The 19,010-nt window shown below is 37.7% G+C and overlaps 1 protein-coding gene across 4 annotated transcripts in view; it reads left to right on the forward strand.

Moving 5' to 3' along the window:
• Nucleotides 1-1,020: 1,020 nt before the first annotated feature.
• PHF6 (PHD finger protein 6) overlaps nt 1,021-19,010 on the forward strand; it is a 53,842-nt gene continuing 35,852 nt past the window's right edge. For 2 of the 4 annotated variants that reach the window (XM_014545007.1, XM_014545010.1), the window contains exons 1-3: nt 1,021-1,226; nt 5,085-5,270; nt 5,470-5,571. In XM_014545007.1, coding sequence (XP_014400493.1) covers nt 5,133-5,270; nt 5,470-5,571 — 240 coding nt within the window. In that variant the 5' untranslated portion in view covers nt 1,021-1,226; nt 5,085-5,132. Of the gene's footprint in view, nt 1,227-2,061; nt 2,176-3,872; nt 3,926-5,084; nt 5,271-5,469; nt 5,572-19,010 lie in introns of those variants that run through there. The other 2 variants (XM_014545008.1, XM_014545009.1) reach the window with 2 other exon arrangements.

Raw genomic sequence — 19,010 nt, forward strand, 5'->3', positions numbered from 1 at the left:
GCTACTTAAAGGGCATCTTTAAATTTTCATTTGTTTGTTAGGGCTTTTTTCCCCTCTCTTAAACCACAGGCTTGCACTAGTGAGCCAAGTAGAAAATAATAAAAGCCGACCCTTATATAGAGCATACTATATTATTCTATGTAATAATATTATTACATAGTATTATTCTATGTAATTTACATATATTAACTCATTTCTCTAATTTCTCATTACAACCCTAGGAGATTTGGACTTGTTGAAATTGAGGGAGAGAGAAGAAATGCACCGTGATCAAGGTCATAGAGCTAGAGTGGGGGAGCTGGGATTCAAACCCAAGCATCCTTGCTTCATACGTCAAAGAGGTAAGTGTTTCGTTTAAATGTCTGGTTTACCTGTGTGAGTTGTAAAAAAAAAATCACTTATCTTTTCTGATTATAATGTCAGCATTTATAGAGGGCCTATTATATGCCAGGGACGCTAATACACACTTGCATTATTTCATTTCTTCCTCACAATAAACCCATTAGATACTACTTTTTTAATCCCCATTTTAAAGACAGAAAATTAAGGTACAGAGATTAAAATGATTCGCCCAAGGATTGAATTTGAGACAGACTCCGCTACGAGCTTCTCAGTCTTTCCTGGCAGTAAAATGAGAGGACGGAGGATCTCAAAGTGATGCCATGAGAGTACAATGAAATAATGGATGTGAAAAGGCCTCGGTGAACAAGTGCAAGGGATAAGGCCTACCCATATGAATCACTGTTGAAAACTGGTCACCCAGGGTCTCTACCCAATGGTTTCTGGTCCTAACCCTGCTGCTTCTTCACCCAACCCACAGCTTTGAATCTCTTTCTGTATCTCCTCGGATCCTGCCCCAAACACTTGGCTGAGCGATGGACCGGAGAATAGAAGGTACGCGCGCGCGAGCAGGAGGCGGGGCCTGTTGCCCAGCTCCTAACTGGGGGCGGTGGGTGCACATGCGCTGTGGTTCTGCGGCTTCAGTTGTCCCTTCACTACAGCCAATCAGAACCCGCGGCGCGTTCAGGCGTATAACGCCCTTTGAGTCGTTGCGTGCTGGGGGGAGCGACGTAAGGGCACTCCGCGAGCTCGTCTCCTCGAATGAAAGGAAACAACCTCCGGCGACAGAGCCCCGCTCTGAGGCGCTGCTGGAGAACCGAGACCGACTTCTTTCTCTTTCCCCTCATTGGCGCTTCTCCCCTGCCGTTCGCCTCTGGGCCCCGCCGGTGAGTCCCCACAGTACCCTGGGGCCCCCCATTCTATGCCTGGCGGGAGAAGACAAGGAGGATGGCGGTAGCCAGGCCGCCGCCCCTGCCCGTTGTTAAGGGGGAATCTTGGTGGTCTCGCTTTATTGTCGGGGACCCCAGAAGCGCCGCTCATTGAAGGCACTTGGCTTGGAGGCTGCTGAGAAAAGTAATTTAGAGGAGATAAGGGAGAGGTTAGGCTTAAGTCTAGACTTCGGGGGAGGGGGCGCAACATTTAGGGAGGAAAAATACTGGGTATTTCTAGTCTTTGCCGTTGCTTAGTACATATTTGGGAAGGAGGGAGACTCCCAGTTTGGGAAGAGTAAGGGGAAGAATTGTTAGGATGGCAAGAAGGTTAGCCTTACAGAAAGAGGAAAAACTCCGGGGTGGGGGGGATTAGGGGTGAAACAGATACGAAACCAAGACTTAGAGGGCGAACTCCTAGGGGAGGAGGGTTAAGGAAAGTGGTAGGATGATATTTTCCTGGATTCTGGTGGATTGGAAAAGGACAGTTAGGAGACCCTGACTTTACGACAGAAAGGAACCTGCTAAAGTGCTTTAGAGGAAGATAGTTTTGCGAGTTTATCTAGCGCTAGATTAGAGGGAGATCTTGGAGTCTAGTGTGTATTGAATAAATAACGGGGAGGATCCGGTACGTTATGGGTACTGTCCTTTATTATATGCACTAACAGCACAGCGTTCTTTTGAAATTTGTTCGTTTCGATATTCTGTGTGGAAGTTGAAAAATCCTCTAGTAATTGAAAAACCCTTTCTTTTCATCGGCTTATGGACTTAATATCAGGTCTTATTCATACAGATCAAATTCTTTCTCTACCCTTGGGTTTGAAACAACTGGAAAATTCCTTCAGTTTCCTTTTGAATAACCGCAAGAAGCAGTGCGAAGCATGTAATATCGTGCAACCAAATTCAGGTGCCCTTCCGGTTCATTTCTTATTCGTTTATTTCTCTCCACTGTAACTTTCCTGACATAAATACTGCTTTTGTGGGGATCACATTTATATATTTTGATCTGTATATTTCAACTGGCTTGCGTGTAGAATTGTTTGATCTTCTGGTACTGCAGTTTTTGTTTGTGTGTTTTTCTGTGAAAATGGTCTTTCAGATACCAGACATTGAATGTGCTCTCGAGTTAGCTCTTGAATGTTCTCCTTGATGTTTCAGTTTATTTCTACCTTGGTGTTTCACAGCATCTTGGAAAATCAGAAATGCATTGGTTGTTTCAGCTTAACTAATCGTGCTTTTATATTTTTCAGACATTTAAATTGCTTTTCACCGCTATTATGTTTGCCTCTTTATTTCTGCTTTATAACATTGCATATAATGTGATGTTTCTTTTATGGAAAAGGTTTCATTGTTGGGTGAAGGCATCAAACTTTGATCTTTGCATGCCCTGAAAAACATTTTAAACTAAAATTAAAATGCTATGTAGCTGTGTGGATTATTATGAACCCCTTAATATTGGTCCTTGGAATGCCCTTATTCTCCTTAACTAGAAGACCACAAATGTGACAGCATTAGATAAAAATCTATATTTTTATGATAAAGACATTTTTGCTAGGACTCATTGTTTCCATGATGATCTCCACTTCATGTTTTATAAGGAGGCTGAAAAAAAATTAGCAAGATGTGCACAGATGCATTATTTGAATTTTAGTGGAAAAATCCATTCAGTCATTGCACATTGGGGAAAGTTTTTTATTGGTTTTGTGCACTTTTGTGTGTTTCTGTTCATTTTACAAATTATATTTATACTGATTACAGAAAAAATACACTAAAATATCTTTGAATGCAAAATAAAATGTACCTTTCTTCTCTTGGATTTTGGGATCTTTGATAGCCAGAAAAGCAGGTTCTCAAAATTAGGATGAGAAATTTACCTGTTTATAAACTGAAAGAGGCAGAATTCAATATGGATAAAATTTTGAGGGTACCATTTTCAGAATTAATTTCAAGAATAAAAAGTGATTTTCTACTTTAGGAATTTTCTTTATCTTAAGCCGATTTTATATTCTATGATAGCTACCATTGTATAGAAATTACACATTAATGATGCCTGTACAAATTAGATTCACAATGTGCCATCCTTTCAACTCGCCAAGGATGAGCGGGAGAAATGCTGAATGTATTACAATGGTTTCATAGTGCCTGCTATTGCATAGTAGAAAAAAAAAACTAATTTAGAACACAAATAGCAAATTTTGATGCTATTTATTAATTTGGTGTTTTGCATTCTAGAGATTTTGGCAGCTATATTCTTGATAAAGCAACTGAACACATATTTGCCTGATCAAATGCAAACACACTTCCTCTTTTGTTTCTTTTGTTTCTTTGTTATGTTCTTTTTTCTCCTTTAATCTTAAAAGTATTTGCTGCCTATTTTCAATCAGTTTCACAGTTTATAACCAGTGCTGTGAATACAGTACCATTTTATGCCATTTGGAAGACTGAGGTATTTAAAATTGGCATTAAAAGTTTGTTAAACCCATCTACACAGAGACCTTCAGGGCCTTTGAAGTTTTGTTAAAAAGAAAAATCTAGATATAAATTGATAAGAACTCTTTGTGGCTTCGCTTTATGATTAAGTATCTGCATTTTTATATTATCAAGTGCTAAATGGTTTGTACCTACTACCTTGCTGACATCCAGTGTTACTGTTCTTGGTAAGTGCATCTCAGAAAGCTACAATATTGTGTTAGTGAGTCTATTTTTTCAACATGGTATTATGAAAATATTAAAATATATCAAAAATTGAAAAATATAGTAAATTTTAAGACAAAAATTTGAGATTTTATTCATTGTGATTTATTTTGTGGCAACCTGGTTCCTGAACTGCTTAGTTCTGCTGATTTGGAAAAACTACACAAATCAAGTAACTGATTTTACATTTGTTTAATACTTCTGAAGAATCTGTGTTGAGCTTGATGATCTAAATTTGAAACCTTATTATGTTAGAGCTTTTCTTCCCTTTTTTGTTTGACTATCCTACCTATAATTATAGTTTGACTGAATTTAAGACTCATTCAGAAATATGTTCCTACCTTTATACAATATTACTAAGTAAATGTGAAAGTTATTGTATTTAGAATGCTACTTTTAGTTTACAACTTTAATAAGCAGACTTTTGGAGTAAATCTGAGTCAGATAATATAGTTATTTTTATAAATAATTAATTTCTAAAGTTTACATTTTTGAATAGACTGTTATAAGCCTAATTTTTTTCTTTACTTAAAAATGGAATACAATAGCAAAAATTAACTTATTAAAGACATATACATGATTTTTTAACTTGAAAATAATTCAAGTTTAAAAATAAGTGTTCCAAAGTCATCATTAAGTACATTTCTTTCTTTCTTGTTTACCAATATGTAAACTTTAAGGAATTATAGAATTCTGCTCATTCTGGGCATTGTGTAGTTGTAGTTTTTGTTCTTCTCTTAGATATATAATGTTTTGTTTCCTTGAAGGAGCATCTGCCTATACATGAAAAATATGTTGCATTAATTTTGTCAGCAGATGATGGATTTAATATCACACATTGTACATTTTTTACTTATCCAGGCAGAAATAGTTCTAGTTCACATATTCCCTAATTTGGGAGCAGTTTGATTTTTCTGAATTTCATTAGATTATACATAAATACATATTTTTTTCATTATGGAGGCATCTTAAGTTTTAATAGTGATTTGTCTAAAATCACTAAAAAGCCATTTAAAATGCATATATTAGAACTTAATTACGATATTAAACAACTTACCTGACTATGTGTACACTGATTTTAAATGAAATTAACCATTTTGTTGCTCTTCTTATTCTCTGTAGCATTTCTTGGGGCTTATAAAGTGACATTCTAAAGGCAACTTAAAAATCATGTCAAGTTCAGTTGAACAGAAAAAGGGGCCTACAAGACAGCGCAAATGTGGCTTTTGTAAGTCAAATAGAGACAAGGAATGTGGACAGTTACTAATATCTGAAAACCAGAAGGTGGCAGCACACCATAAATGCATGGTAAGTATACCAGCAGCAACTGAGAGACTTGAAACCATAAGAATATTAACAATGAATAGTCCTGAATTCTAAAAACAATGAAGAAGAAAAACTCAGTTAAATTTTAAGAATATTTCCTTTTAAGTTTAACATCTTATTTGCTGTTTCACTGTAATTTCTTTATATATGAACCTTAAATTTTTTTTAATGTAATTTATAGCTCTTTTCATCTGCTTTGGTATCATCACACTCTGATAATGAGAGTCTTGGTGGATTTTCTATTGAAGATGTCCAAAAGGAAATTAAAAGAGGCACGAAGCTGGTAAGTTGGTATTTCTGCTTCTTGCGAATAAAATTTATTTTAAGCTCATTAGTAAAGAAATTGCTTATTTTAAAGTGTATTACCTTATTAACTGAATTTAATTTTAAATTGCAGTCTTTTTTTCTCCCCAAACCATCAAATTTCAAGGCTGGATTTAACTTACCAATTAACAAAAGGAGTGGATCACTTGAAATTATATAATGTTATTAAACAGTGTCACCCCAATAAATTTATTTAAAAATAGTAAATGTAAAAAAAGAAGTGAATCAATATTCATTTTTGTTCTTTTAAAAAATAATTAAAATCTTCTTTGGAGGCTGTATTGACTTAGAAAACAAGCAGTTTGCTTAATTTGAATGCATCATGTGTTAAAGTTTTCATTTAAGTATATTTTCACAATTAAATTTTGATGTGTTTTCACCTATCATAAAGTAATTGTCATTACAAATGAAGATGACAGTAATCTTTCAACAGAAAAATGTCAGCAGTTGCTGAACAAAGTATTGAACTGTGATTCAGGTATATAACCCAGCATTTATGACTTTTGATAACTTTTGGTGAGTTTTACAGTTTTTCTGAAGCTATGCTAAAGTAATGTTCCTATAGCTGTCTTCACTACCAGTAACCAGATTGGCAAGATACTATATTGTTCTATTGGAAAAGTAGTGTCATTTCAGTTGATATATTTATGATACATTATGGTTTGCATTAAAACAGTTTCTTTTCATTTGATTATTTTTCTCCTTTGAACTCCTTAGTGAAATTGCATCTGTAAATGTACCTCCAGTAGCTTCACTATGAAGTATTTCATTATTTTAAAGATGGGTTTGACAGAACATATATCTCTACTCTTGGGAACTAAGTAATCTCATTTCACAAAGAATCTGATGGGAAGTGGAAGCTATCATTTTGATGATCAGGAATTATTTTGAAAAGTAGTCAATCTTTTAGTATTAGAAAAAATAATATGAAGAAGTTCAAGGACAACATTTGAGATTTGCTTTAAGATGAATAGTCTTAAATCCTAGAATCAGTACTGGCACAAATGGAAATTTAGAAGTCAGACTGTTTTTGTTGTAATGAGATCTTAACTGAAAATGTTTATCTTCCCCACCCCCAAAACTGTAGATACCAATAGAATGCTCCATTTTAATGTGATTTTTATTTGTTTAAATGTGGCTTTAGATTTCATGTTACTGTGGCTTACTGACCTGAGAACCAGAACAGCATGTTTTTATTTCCTCATCCTTAAAAACAAAATCAGATACACAGAAAGAATACTATTTACTTGATGGTGGGTGTACTGTAAGCCTTATCAGCCCATTATTTATTCCTTGGCACTATGAAATGCCTGGAAAATGCTTCCACATCCTGACTTGTTACAATATTTTTGTCTAGTTAGAGCTGGAACAGTTTTGGTCCCTACTGTTACAATATTAGTAACAAACTAGAGGCCCGGTGCACGAATTCATGCACGGCTGGGGTCCCTCAGCCTGGCCGGCGATCAGGGCCAATCGGGGCCAGCCTGCCAGGGGGAGGAACCATGGGAGGTTGGCTGTGGGAGCGCACTGACCACCAGGGGGCAGCTCTTGCATTGAGCGTCTGCCCCCTGGTGGTCAGTGCACGTCATAGCTACTGGCTGGTCGTTTGGTCATAATGGTCACTTAGGCTTTATAACCTAGTTTTACATGAAGCAGCAGCATACATCTGGCAGTATTGGTAAATTCAATGGAGATTTAATCTATTTGGACTGTGTGTGAAGAAAGCATCAGAACTTTGTGCAGGTTTCACTATTATAAGTTGTTTAGATTAATTTTTAATGGTATAGTGTATGGAGTTGATTCCCCCCTCCTCAAGTGTAGTGAGTTATACATAACTTATTCCTTGATCTAGGGAGTGGAACAATATTGGAGATAAAGACCACAAACTATAGTAAAAGTTTTATATTTGAATCCCAGCTTTGTCACTTACTAGCTGGTTGACCCTGGGCAAATTATTTACTTCTCTATGCCATGTTTTCATCACCTGCCAAAAGAAGATAACAACAGTCCTTGTACTTTTCTCATAGGGATAATGTGAGAATTAAGAGAGAGACTATACAGGACTAAGCATGGTGCCTGGCATGTGGTTAGGACTTAATAAATAACAGCCACCATTCTAGGTATTAATTTTAAATAATAAGGTCCAGCTAATATTATCATAGGCTAATGAAGAGCATGCTGGGCTGGGAAGTCATGGAGCCTATTTTTTAAATAACTCTGCCACTGATACATTATGTAACTTTAGATAAGTCATTAACTTATTTTTTCACCCATGGTAAACAGATAATGCTGTATCACTGCTTACTAAACAGTGATGTTGCATAACAAAAAGTGCTATAAAATATACAGAGTTTCCTTAGGTGTTTTGAAGCCATGTTGAGGCTGTGGGCATCTGGCATTGAAGAATAATGGCAGAAGGAGAGAACTTTGGAGCCTGAGTATGTAATTTTGCTCCTTTTCCTCCTCCCAAAATGTCAAAATTTAAATAACTTACATAGGGGACAGGACTTAGAGTAGCATTTATATGTTTAACATTGAAATTATTTTGAAGTCTCCTTTTAGCCTTTAGTTTTGCTCCTTCCATTATATCATTTTATATGAAGTATTATCAAGTAACCAAAATATCAAATTTTAGTTTTTATCTTTACTTTTTCCTTTGTAAATTTGTCTAAGTAATAAAAGGACCATAAATCAAATAGGAAGGGAGAGAAAAGTGAAGAACTTCATGTAGGTAGATAAGCTACATATAAACTAGATAATCAGCGTCCCTAATTGAGTTTTTAAAGCATTTTATCCTGTGAGCCTGTTTGTCCTGGCTCCTGTTTATCTAGATTTCTAGGTGAAAAGTAGGTCATGAATACTCATTGAAAATAATCGAAAACAGGAGTGCTGGTCCCTGGGTGCTTTCAAGGCAGGTTCTAGTCTATATTTGGTGTTGGCTCCAGAGTTGCTCACTTGCCCCAAAGAAAAGTAGAGAGAGAAGCGGTTAGGGCTTGATGTGAAAGTGTATATAGGTGGCCAGATGGGTCAGTCTTGAGATGATGGGAGGTTGCAGTAGAGCGGGAGGTATGGTTGTGTGGTTTCTATGTTCATGCTGCCAAAGGCAAATTTCCAAGGTTTTCATGTTTGCCACAAGGATCAGGGGAGGAAAAACCATTCCACAAGAACGTATTCATCTCTTTTTACATCACCTTTAACTATATAGCCCCAAGGTGGACCAGGAGAAATTTGGCAGAGTACTGAGGTTTTTATAATTTGAGACTCTGTTTTTGCAGTTAAGACAGATATATATTTTTCCAGAATGGTTTCCAGTTCCTGTTGAAGCCTTATGGAGACACCACATCTGTACCACCTACTCTTATTCTCCAACCATCTAGCCAAGAAATGCAAATTTCCAAATAAAATTATGAGTTACCACTATTTTCATTTTGTTTAAGGAGACACTTGAAAGCAGTATATTTGAAGAATGTACTCTTTCTGGATGAAGTTGGTGGTGAGATCATTAAGAGTACCTACATCAGCCCTGATCAGTTTGGCTCCATAGATAGAGCGTCGGCCTGAGGACTCAAGGGTCCCAGGTTCGATTCCGGTCAAGGGCATGTACCTTGGTTGCGGGCACATCCCCAGTGGGGGGTGTGCAGGAGGCAGCTGATGGATGTTTCTAACTCTATCCCTCTCCTTTCCTCTCTGTAAAAAATCAATAAAATATATATATTTTTAAAAAGAGTATCTACATCAGATAGTTACTGTTCTAATTAGTACCTGGGTCAGATATGTCACAGACTCTAGGAACAAAAGGAGTTCAAAAGGCCATTTCATTCTCCTTCCTTACTCCTAGGCAAGACTGCTAGAAGCCATCCAACATAAGATTTTTGTCCTATTCTTAAATATATCAAGAAATTGTAATTCTACCCAAGCAATCTGAAACAGGAGCAGTATTATATAACACATTTCAGAGTCGAGAAATTCATCCTTCTGTATAACTCAAGTATCTTGCTTATTTTTTAAAAAAATATATTTTTATTGATTTCAGAGATTAAAGGAGAGGGAGAGAGAGATAGAAACATCAGTAATGAGAGAGAATCATTGATCAGCTGCCTTCTGCAGGCCCCGTACTGGGCATCAAGCCCACAACCAGGCATGTGCCCTGACTGGAATCAAACTGTGACCTCCTGGTCATAGGTCGATGCTCAACCACTGAGCCACTTCAGCTGGGCCATCTTGCTTAATTTAAAGCCATTTACGCTAGATCCTTTTCCAGTCAAGGAACTATTTGTTTTTTTATTATTAAAAACTACAGGCCCGCTGCATGAAATTTGTGCACTGGGGTGTGTGTCCCTCAGCCCAGCCTGCACCCTCTCCAATCTGGGACCCCTCAAGGGCAGTTGGGCATCCCTCTCACAATCCAGGACTGCTGGCTCCCAACCACTTGCCTGCCTGCCTGCCTGATTGTCCCTAACCACTTCTTCCTGCCAGTCTGATCACCCCTAACCACTCCCCTCCCAGCCTGATTGACACCTAACTGCTTCTCCGCCAGCCTGGTCACCCCTAACTGCCCTCCCCTGCAGGCCTGGTCGCCCCCAACTGCCCTCCCCTGCAGGCATGATCCCCCCCCCAACTGCCCTCCCCTGCTGGCCTGGTCGCTCCTAACTGCCCTCCCCTGTAGGCCATCTTTTGGCGGCCATCTTGTGCCCACATGGGGGCAGCCATCTTGTGTGAGGGTGTGATGGCCAATTTGCATATTACCTCCTTATTATAGAGGATTATTATATAGGATAAAAAATTCTCGCCCAGTCAGTGTGGCTCAGTTGGTTGAATGTTGTCCCACACACCAAGAGGTTACTGGTTTGATTCCCGGTCAGGGCCCATGCCCAGGTTGCAGGTTCCGTCCCCAGTAGTGGGAGTGCAGGAGGCAACTGATCTATGTTTCTCTCTCATCAATGTTTCTATCTCTCCCTCTCCTTCCCTCTCTGTCTCTCTAAAAAATCAATCAAAACATTTTTTTTAAATGAAAAATTCCTCATGTATCTCATGACTATCCTCAGGTCACTCCTAAACTTTCCCCTTTTCAAACTAAATTTTACTCACATGCATTAAGAAATCCTCTGAATATTCTCCTGCTTTTTTCAATAGTAGAAACAGCTAACATTTATTGAACACTAAATGTGTTAGGGACTGGGATAAGTACTTTAATTACATGGTCCTATTTAATCCCATAATCATACAGTGAGATAGGAAGGTATTCATTCTCACTTTACAGATGAGGAAACTGAGGCTTCGAGAAATTAAGTAACCTGACAGTGGTTATATAGCTAGTAAGTGGCAGAGCTGGAATTTGAATCCAGGGCCAGTTAACTACAAAGTCAGAATTCTTAATCATTAGATTATACTAGCCTGCATTTTAAGCTACCTAACAAAAAATCACATTTAAAAATGTCATGATTAGAGCTTAGTAGTTTTCTAACAGAGATGGACATAGTACCTCATTTAGGACATAATCAGATTCATATTAATATATTCTGTTATTAGCATTAACTTACTGTTTTTAGGGCAAAAATCCTGTATACACATACTGTATAAGAATATTCTGATTCTGTGTTACACTCGAGATATTTTTTGTAGCCCCTGAAAATAAAAAGCCAAATAGAGAGAAAAACATTGATGAGAGAGAAACATAGATCAGTTGCCTCCTGCACTCCCACTACTTTGTTATTTATTCAGTACCAATGGAGTGCTTTGCACCTCAGAGAAAAAGTATGTATGATTTTCAAGAGTTTATGATCTAGATATTGGGCATGTCATGAATCTGCATATATGACAATTTATAGTATACACTTTTTAAATTTTCCTGTGGGTGAGGATTCTTGCCTATTTAAGTAGTTAAAACTGCTTCCTAGAGATAGTAAGGTTAAGAAAAAGGGATAAGTCCAGGAAACAGATTAGGTATATTAGAATGGATCATTGAGACTGGCAGTAGTGGATTGGAATTGAGTAATGTGGGATGATTGCAGGGTCTTTAAATTTTTTTTAATCCTCACCTGAGGATTTTTCCATTGATTTTAAGAGAGAGTGGAAGAGAGAGGCAAAGACAGAGAGAAACATCAATGTGAGAGAAACACATCGATTGATTGCCTCCTGCACGAGCCCCGACCAGGGCTGGGGCCAGGGAGGAGCCTGCAACCAAGATATGTGCCCTTGACCAGAATCAAACCTGGTACCCTTCAATCCGCAGGCTGATGCTCTATCCACTAAGCCAAACTGGCTAGGGCAGGGTCTTTAAATATTAAAAAGGAATTTCAGCTGGATTGGAGGGGATGGGGAAGGACAATGCATTATTTTTCAGGATATAAGTGATATACAGTAGTCACTGTGGAGAATGAAAGATAATGGCTGCATATTTGTCTGGTATACATAGTTGTCATGCAGGCATCTTAAACTCAACCTGTCTAAACCAATATTCGTTAACTCCCCACCCTGAAACCTGATTCTCTTTCCAAATTCTTTACCTTCAACTCTTTATACTTCCACATCGGTCACTTGGTTCTATTTCTGGGTTGTCTCTGCCTTCTTTTCTTTTTTACTGGCCTCCTAAATGCAGTCTTCCTCTTCCCACCCTTCCAACATACTACTGGTAATTATTTGATCTCTACTTTTAAAACCTAATGTCACTCTCTGAGTAAAAATCTTCCTGATTCCTTACTGTATAGAAAACAATATCCAGAGGCCTCACCGTACCCTTCAGACGTCATATCTTAAGTCACCTTTTCCATCCCTTAACTCATTCCCTTTCCTCTCAGTTTCCCAATCATCCTCTGCTTGTCTCTACTGCTGCATATGTGCTGATGTTACTCATCTCCTCGATCAGTTTTATCTGTTTTTGAGTCCTACTGAGCCTTTACCTCTGTCATAAAGTTTAACACTATGCACTGTATCTGTTACACGTTTTCAAGCCTTTTTTCCCCACTCTTCTGTGAACTCTGGGGGAATAGAAACTATTCTGCTTGCTTAGCATAGGATTAAGTGAGGATAATGCATGGAAAACACTTAGCACAGTGCTTGATGTCTCAGTTGTGCTCAATAGTGTTCTAATAAATAATGGCCACTTATTAATTGTTGGTTGAATTTGAAAGAGAGAGCTTCAATTGGATAATAGTGTGAAGCCTTAATAATGAGCTAGGTGTAAATTGACCAGGGAAGTAATGGTATAGCCTAAAATTCCTGTTTTGGTTAATCTGTGTTTTAGTGTTGTTTGCAGCTCCAGCAGTTTGAAAAGGAAGGAGAGAAATCTAGAGGGAAAAATCAGGTTGGTTATTTGTTCAGGATGGTAGAGAGCAGTGTATGCTTCAAACAGGAGTTTTGTTTGTTTGTTTCTTCAGCTTTCACTCATCCAGTATGGTGTTATTTTTGTTTACATAGGCATTATATTATTTGTCAAGACCTGCATCTAGAATCTAGAATTCATGTATCTGTTCATTTGTTAGATACTTAATTGAGTGTCTACTTTGTACTGTGCACAAATGGAAACACTTTGGGTGCAACCATGAATGAATATAGTTTAGCTTTAGGAGTATCTGAAGAATGCCACAGGAGAGTTGGGAAAGAGGGCCATTATTAATTCTACCTGAGAAGGCAGAGGCTTCATAAAAAGTGACATTTGAAATGTGTTCCACTGAGAAAGTGATGCTGTAGAAGTCAAAGGGAGAAGAGTTTCAAGGAGGAGGAAGTGGTTAAAGTATTAAGTAAGTATTGAATGGCAGTGCTATTTACAGTGTGTGGCTCATTTAGCATTAATGAAGGACAAAATGGAGCACCCACAGTGTAAAAATGCTAGCACTGCTAACTGCATACAAAGGAGCAGAAAGTGAATAATAGTGTTACTAACCAACAGTGGTACCTAGCCAACAATGAAATCAGAAAGGGGAGATAGGGGATTACAGACAGGTATCTTTTGCAAAAGGTTCCCAAGTGACTTTTAATGAACACTCTTGGGCATGGACCATTGCCTTGGGACAGGGGTTGGCAAACTTTGTGTAAAGGACCAGATAAATATTTAAGGCTTTGCCAGCCATATGGTCTCAGTCATAGGCACAGACAATACACAAAAAAATGAGCATGTCTGTGTTCTGATAAAACTTTATAAAAACAGGTGGTGGTCTGGATTGGGTTTGCAGGACTCCACCTTGAGGTATTTTGCAGGGAAACAGGTAAATTTTCTATGTAACTAAGTGTACATGAATCATGAATGTATTCATATAAATATGAATTTTTAAAAAAAGCTCTCATTATGACATGCAGATTAACTTAATGTGTGCAGGTATTTTACATTGCTTATATTAAAATCAATTTTGCTTTACTTTGGAAGTAATTAAGGAGAATGAATGAAGTCCAAAGAGAAACTTCAAGTCTAATGATGGAGAAAATCAGGTCTTCGACTATTACTGAATCAGCTAAATTTTTTTTTTAACTCAAACATTTTTTTCTTTGCCTTCATTTAATACTTCTTTGTAATTTGGAATACTGTCAATTTATTTCATTATATAATTACTTCTTATTTATTTGTGCTAATGGAGGAGAATGCAAACCAATAATAAAAAATAGTCCATGTCTGGTTTTGGGGGGGTGACTCGGTACTTAAGCATGAATGAATATTTGGGGTTCTTCACAAATGAAGTATAGCAACAGCATCACAGTTTAGCGTACATTTTAGCATGAAAGACTTACACCTTAGAAAGAACCTAAACCTAATGATCTGAGCTCAGAAAAAGTCTGTCTGATCTTTCAGATGAAAAAAGAATCTTGAAAAGCTCCAATAAGGGAATTTACTTCTTGTCAATGATGATTCATAAATATGGATGGAGTAGGAGTATGTGATATTCAGAGCAAGGTCAGGAGACTAGTTTAAGTAAGAACTTGATAGACTTAGTTCATTACCCTCCAATTTCCAAAAGACTTTTGAAAAGATTTATTCAGTAACTGCTTGGATTTAGTCTGTTACTCTAGTAAAATAAGTAATTTTTAGAAGTTCTCTATTTTAGAAGCACTTGGAATTTAAGGTCCTAACCTATCAGGTTTTTCACTTTTCAATGACTTTGAAAGCTTTCAGATTTTATTTTTGCTTTCTAGCTTTATATTTAGACTTAATTATTATATACTAGAGGCCTGTTGCACGAAAAGATTCATGCAATAGGCCTTCCCTTCCCCTGGCTGCCGGCACCGGTTTTCCTCTGGCACCTGGGACCCAGGCCTTCACTCCGGCCGGAGCCGCCTTCAACAAGCCTTCGCTGCCCCTCCCGGCCGCCCAGGCCGGGTCACACACAGGATGCCCGCCGCCCCGGGTCGCAGATAGAAGGCCCAGATGGCGGCAGGGCAGGCGGGATGGCGCTGTCCCGCCCTGCCTGCAGTATGCAAATTAGCCACCATCTTTGTTGGTGGTTAATTTGCATATCATGCTGATTAGCCCATGGGAGGCATAGTGAAGGTACGGTCAATTACCATGTTTGTCTATTATTAGATAGGATTGTAGCTATAATGATAAACCAGAAATGGTTATAAGATCATGTTCTACCCTCCCGTGAAATGGTATTACTTTTAGAAAATTTTAACAAATAAATGGGATAACTGTCAGTTAACTAGATAATTCAGAACTTACTCTGTTTTCTGTGTTGGATATGTGAGGTGTTACTATAAATAAAGCAATAAACCCGGAGTTAAGAGCATTTTTAGGCAGCTCTGAAAACTTGCCCCAACTACACTGTGCTGCTTTTATTAAAAACAAACACCAGTGTAAGGTTAACTGCTCTCACTTTTTGTCTCGTTTCCTATAAAAATATCCTATGTACCCTGTTTCCAACTCCAAGCACTTTTGGTATTTTTTCTTTGCCTTCAGATTCAAGAACATTCTCTGAACATTTGTAGCCATTTTCTTGGAGCAGGTGTCTTGAGAGCAGTAACTACTTAGCTATGAGAATTTATATCTATACACTGTGGTCAGTTACTGATGTATATCATAGATATACAGCAGTTAAACAGGGCAAATCTAAATCTTAGAGAGCCCTCTCTCCCTTGACTCTATCTAGCCATCAGATTTCGGCTTTTCCCCAAGAGCCTTCTCTTTTCCCCTATTCTAGAAGATATTGATCTTATTTTAGTTTTACTTTATTTATATCTATCTGTAGTCTTAGATGAGTTTTCCTTAGCTACTGAGAAAGCAGTATTTTTCCTTTTATTCCTTAAGACTTCTTCCTTTTGCAAACTGAATTTCAATTCTGGCCTGGTTCAATTGACTGAGGAGCAGGTATGTCCCAGCCTTTGGCCCCTGTGGGACTTTTAGCTAAGTCATGGTCCTTTCAGTTTCTGTTATCTCCTCTCATGCGTGACTTGGTTCCTCTTTCATGAGTGGCTCAGCTCCTTAATCCTACCAGACCTGAGGCCCTGAACCTAACTGTCCCCTATACCTGGGCTCCTGAGCATTAAAGAGAAAAAACCAACATGATATAGAAAAATGTTAATTACATGCAAACAAGTGGTTAGAATAAGATGGAACTTGGAGACATTGTAGAAAATAGGTCTACCTTTCATCTAGCGCCAATATTCCAAGTTTGTGTGGAAATTACCGAAAAATCGGTACAGCGGTCTGGTAGGGTTAAGACTCTGGTTATGTGGCATAACCTAATCTTAACATAGTACAGCTTCTCAGACATCAGAACAGTGTTTACCAGGGGTGGGGAGATGAGGAACCTAGGGAGATGTTGGTCAAGGGCTATAAAGTTGCTATTATGTAGGATGAATAAGTCTAGAGGTTTCATGTAGAGCAGTGATTCCCAAAGTGGGCGCTACCGCCCCCCGGTGGGCGCTGCAGCGATCCAGGGGGGCGGTGATGGCCACAGGTGCATTTGGGGGCGATGAGTAACTGCTATTAAAATTTAAAAAAAATTAATTTCCAGGGGCTGAGTAATATTTTTTCTGGAAAGGGGGCGGTAGGCCAAATAAGTTTGGAACCACTGATGTAGAGCATGATGACAGTAGTTAATAATACTATATTATATACTGGAAATTTGCTGAGAGTAGATTTTCTGGTGCTTTCACCACATGCACCAAGAAATGGTAGCTATATAAAGAAATGGACATTAATTAGCTCGGCTGTAATAATCATTTCAACTATGTATAAGTATAGTAAAACATCATGTTGTGCCCTAGCCTGTTTGGATCAGTGGATAGAGTGTCAGCCCTTGGACTAAAGGGTCCTGGGTTTGATTCTGGTCAAGAGCATGCACGTACCTTGGTTGTAGGCTCAAACCCTGCCCTGGTTCCAGGCACATGTGGGAGGCAACCAATTGATGTGTCTCTCACATCTATGCTTCTCTCTCTGTGTCTCTCCCCCTCCCTTCCACTATCTCTAAAAATCAATGGAAAAATATCCTCAGGTGAGGATTAACCAAACTAAAGCACCCAAAAAGAACATCATATTGTATACCTTAAATATATATAATTTTATTTAAAAATAAAGATAGTATAGCTTCTAACCATAATATAAAGATGACATTCAAACATCTTAAATAGAATGGGACCTTTTCTTACACTCTCCCCATGTTGGAAGAGGTAATTGATTACTGAGATTTACTAGGTCTACTAGATAGCAAACTGAATAGAGGAGTAAAACAAATTATCAACAAAGAAATTTTTACCTCTATTTAAATCAAGAACTTAAAATTGAGGATACAAGCAGGATAAGCTAAGAATTGACATACCTATATTGGGGACAGGAAATTAGCCCTCAGCAAATATTAGGTATGTGGGACAGACCTTTTCTCAGGAAGGAAGGGGTCCACCATTGTTTTTGAAAAACATGTTTCTGTCAGGTTAACTTTCCTTTTTCCACATTTGAGAGAGCCATGGGTAAAGTGCAAGCATGACATTAAATGGCAACCAACAGTCATTCTGCTGAGGGCTCAGCAGGGACTGTGACAAATTGGAGGGCAAATGTTTTATGTAAAGTGGAATACAGGATAACATTACTCAGGTCCCACCAACTGCTGCCTTGCTGTGGTGGAGGGTCCCATTTTCCTATTATTCAAATGAAGTCCTTTTTTTGTATTTTCCATAATGTTCCACATATCTGGTTTCCCAACATCTTTATCTCTTCCTTATTCTTGACCTTGTTTATTAACAGAGCTAATCTTTCCCCCCAAATATTCTTGCCTCTACTCATTCTCTGCCGCTTCAACTGATTGTTTTTCTCCAAATCCTAGATCAGACTGTTTAAATATTTGCAGGCATACCTGAAGATAATTATGCCACATCTGCAGGTATTAGAAATGTGAATGAGAAAAGATTTGCCTTAAGATATTAAAATCTTCAATAACAGAGTAAGCTTAAAATTAACTATTTTGTAAGGTACAGTGTTAGTCTTCCAAAAAATTCAGTCTAGACACAATTAATGGAAGAAATCTATATATTTATAAAGATAATAAGCTATATGTGGAAGTAAAATGATAAGAGCCAAAATGAATACTGTATCTTAAGTCCCATAGGAGTTTGGGGGAAAAATTATTTCAGGGGTTGGAATATAACATAGTAGACTTATAGGTAATAATTATGTTCCCATTTTGTATTCATAGGTACACAAGCAGATTTAAAATTTATATTTAGTTTTATTGTGGATAATTTTTGCTATTTTGTTAGTACCTTGCCAGAATTTCATATGCAAGAAGGTATTTGTTTATTTATGAATGTTGTATAAAATAGATACTATAAATTCTAATTGAGAAAAATTCCTGCTCCTAAACTTGAAAAGAATTTTCACTCTTTGAAAACATTTTTATTGGTATGTCTTCCTCTTTTCTTCCTTGAGAGAAATTGACAAAAGTGGCAATCTTCTTCTCAGTTAAAAAAAAGTATCATTCCTAAGTTGCTGTAGTTAACTGGTTATACTTTGGGCAGATGAACTCCTTTAGCCTTTTTTTTTTTTAACTGGGAAGCTCTTTATTTGACTGTCTATTTTGAATGATAGCCTTGCTGGATATTGTAATCTTGGTCTCAGATCCTTGCTTTCCATTACCTTGAGTACTTCATGCCATTCCCTTCTGGCCTGTAGAGTTTCTGATGAGAAATTAGGTTTCAGCCTTATAGGAACTCCTTTGTAGGTAACAGTTTTCTTTTCTCTTGCTGCCTTTAAGATTCTCTCTTTGTCTTTAATTTTTGGCATTTTAATTATTATGTGTCTGGGCATGAGTCTGTTTGAGTTCTTCTTGTTTGGGGTTCTCTGTGCCTCCTGAAATTGTGTGACTTTTTCCTTTACCAGGTTAGGGAAGTTTCCTACCATTATTTCTTCAAACACCTTCTCTATTCCTTTCTCCCTTTCTGCCTCTTCTGGCACACCTGCTATTCTAATATTGTTAT

The sequence above is a fragment of the Myotis brandtii genome, unplaced genomic scaffold, assembly GCF_000412655.1.
Source record: "Myotis brandtii unplaced genomic scaffold, ASM41265v1 scaffold393, whole genome shotgun sequence".
NCBI lineage: Eukaryota > Metazoa > Chordata > Mammalia > Chiroptera > Vespertilionidae > Myotis > Myotis brandtii.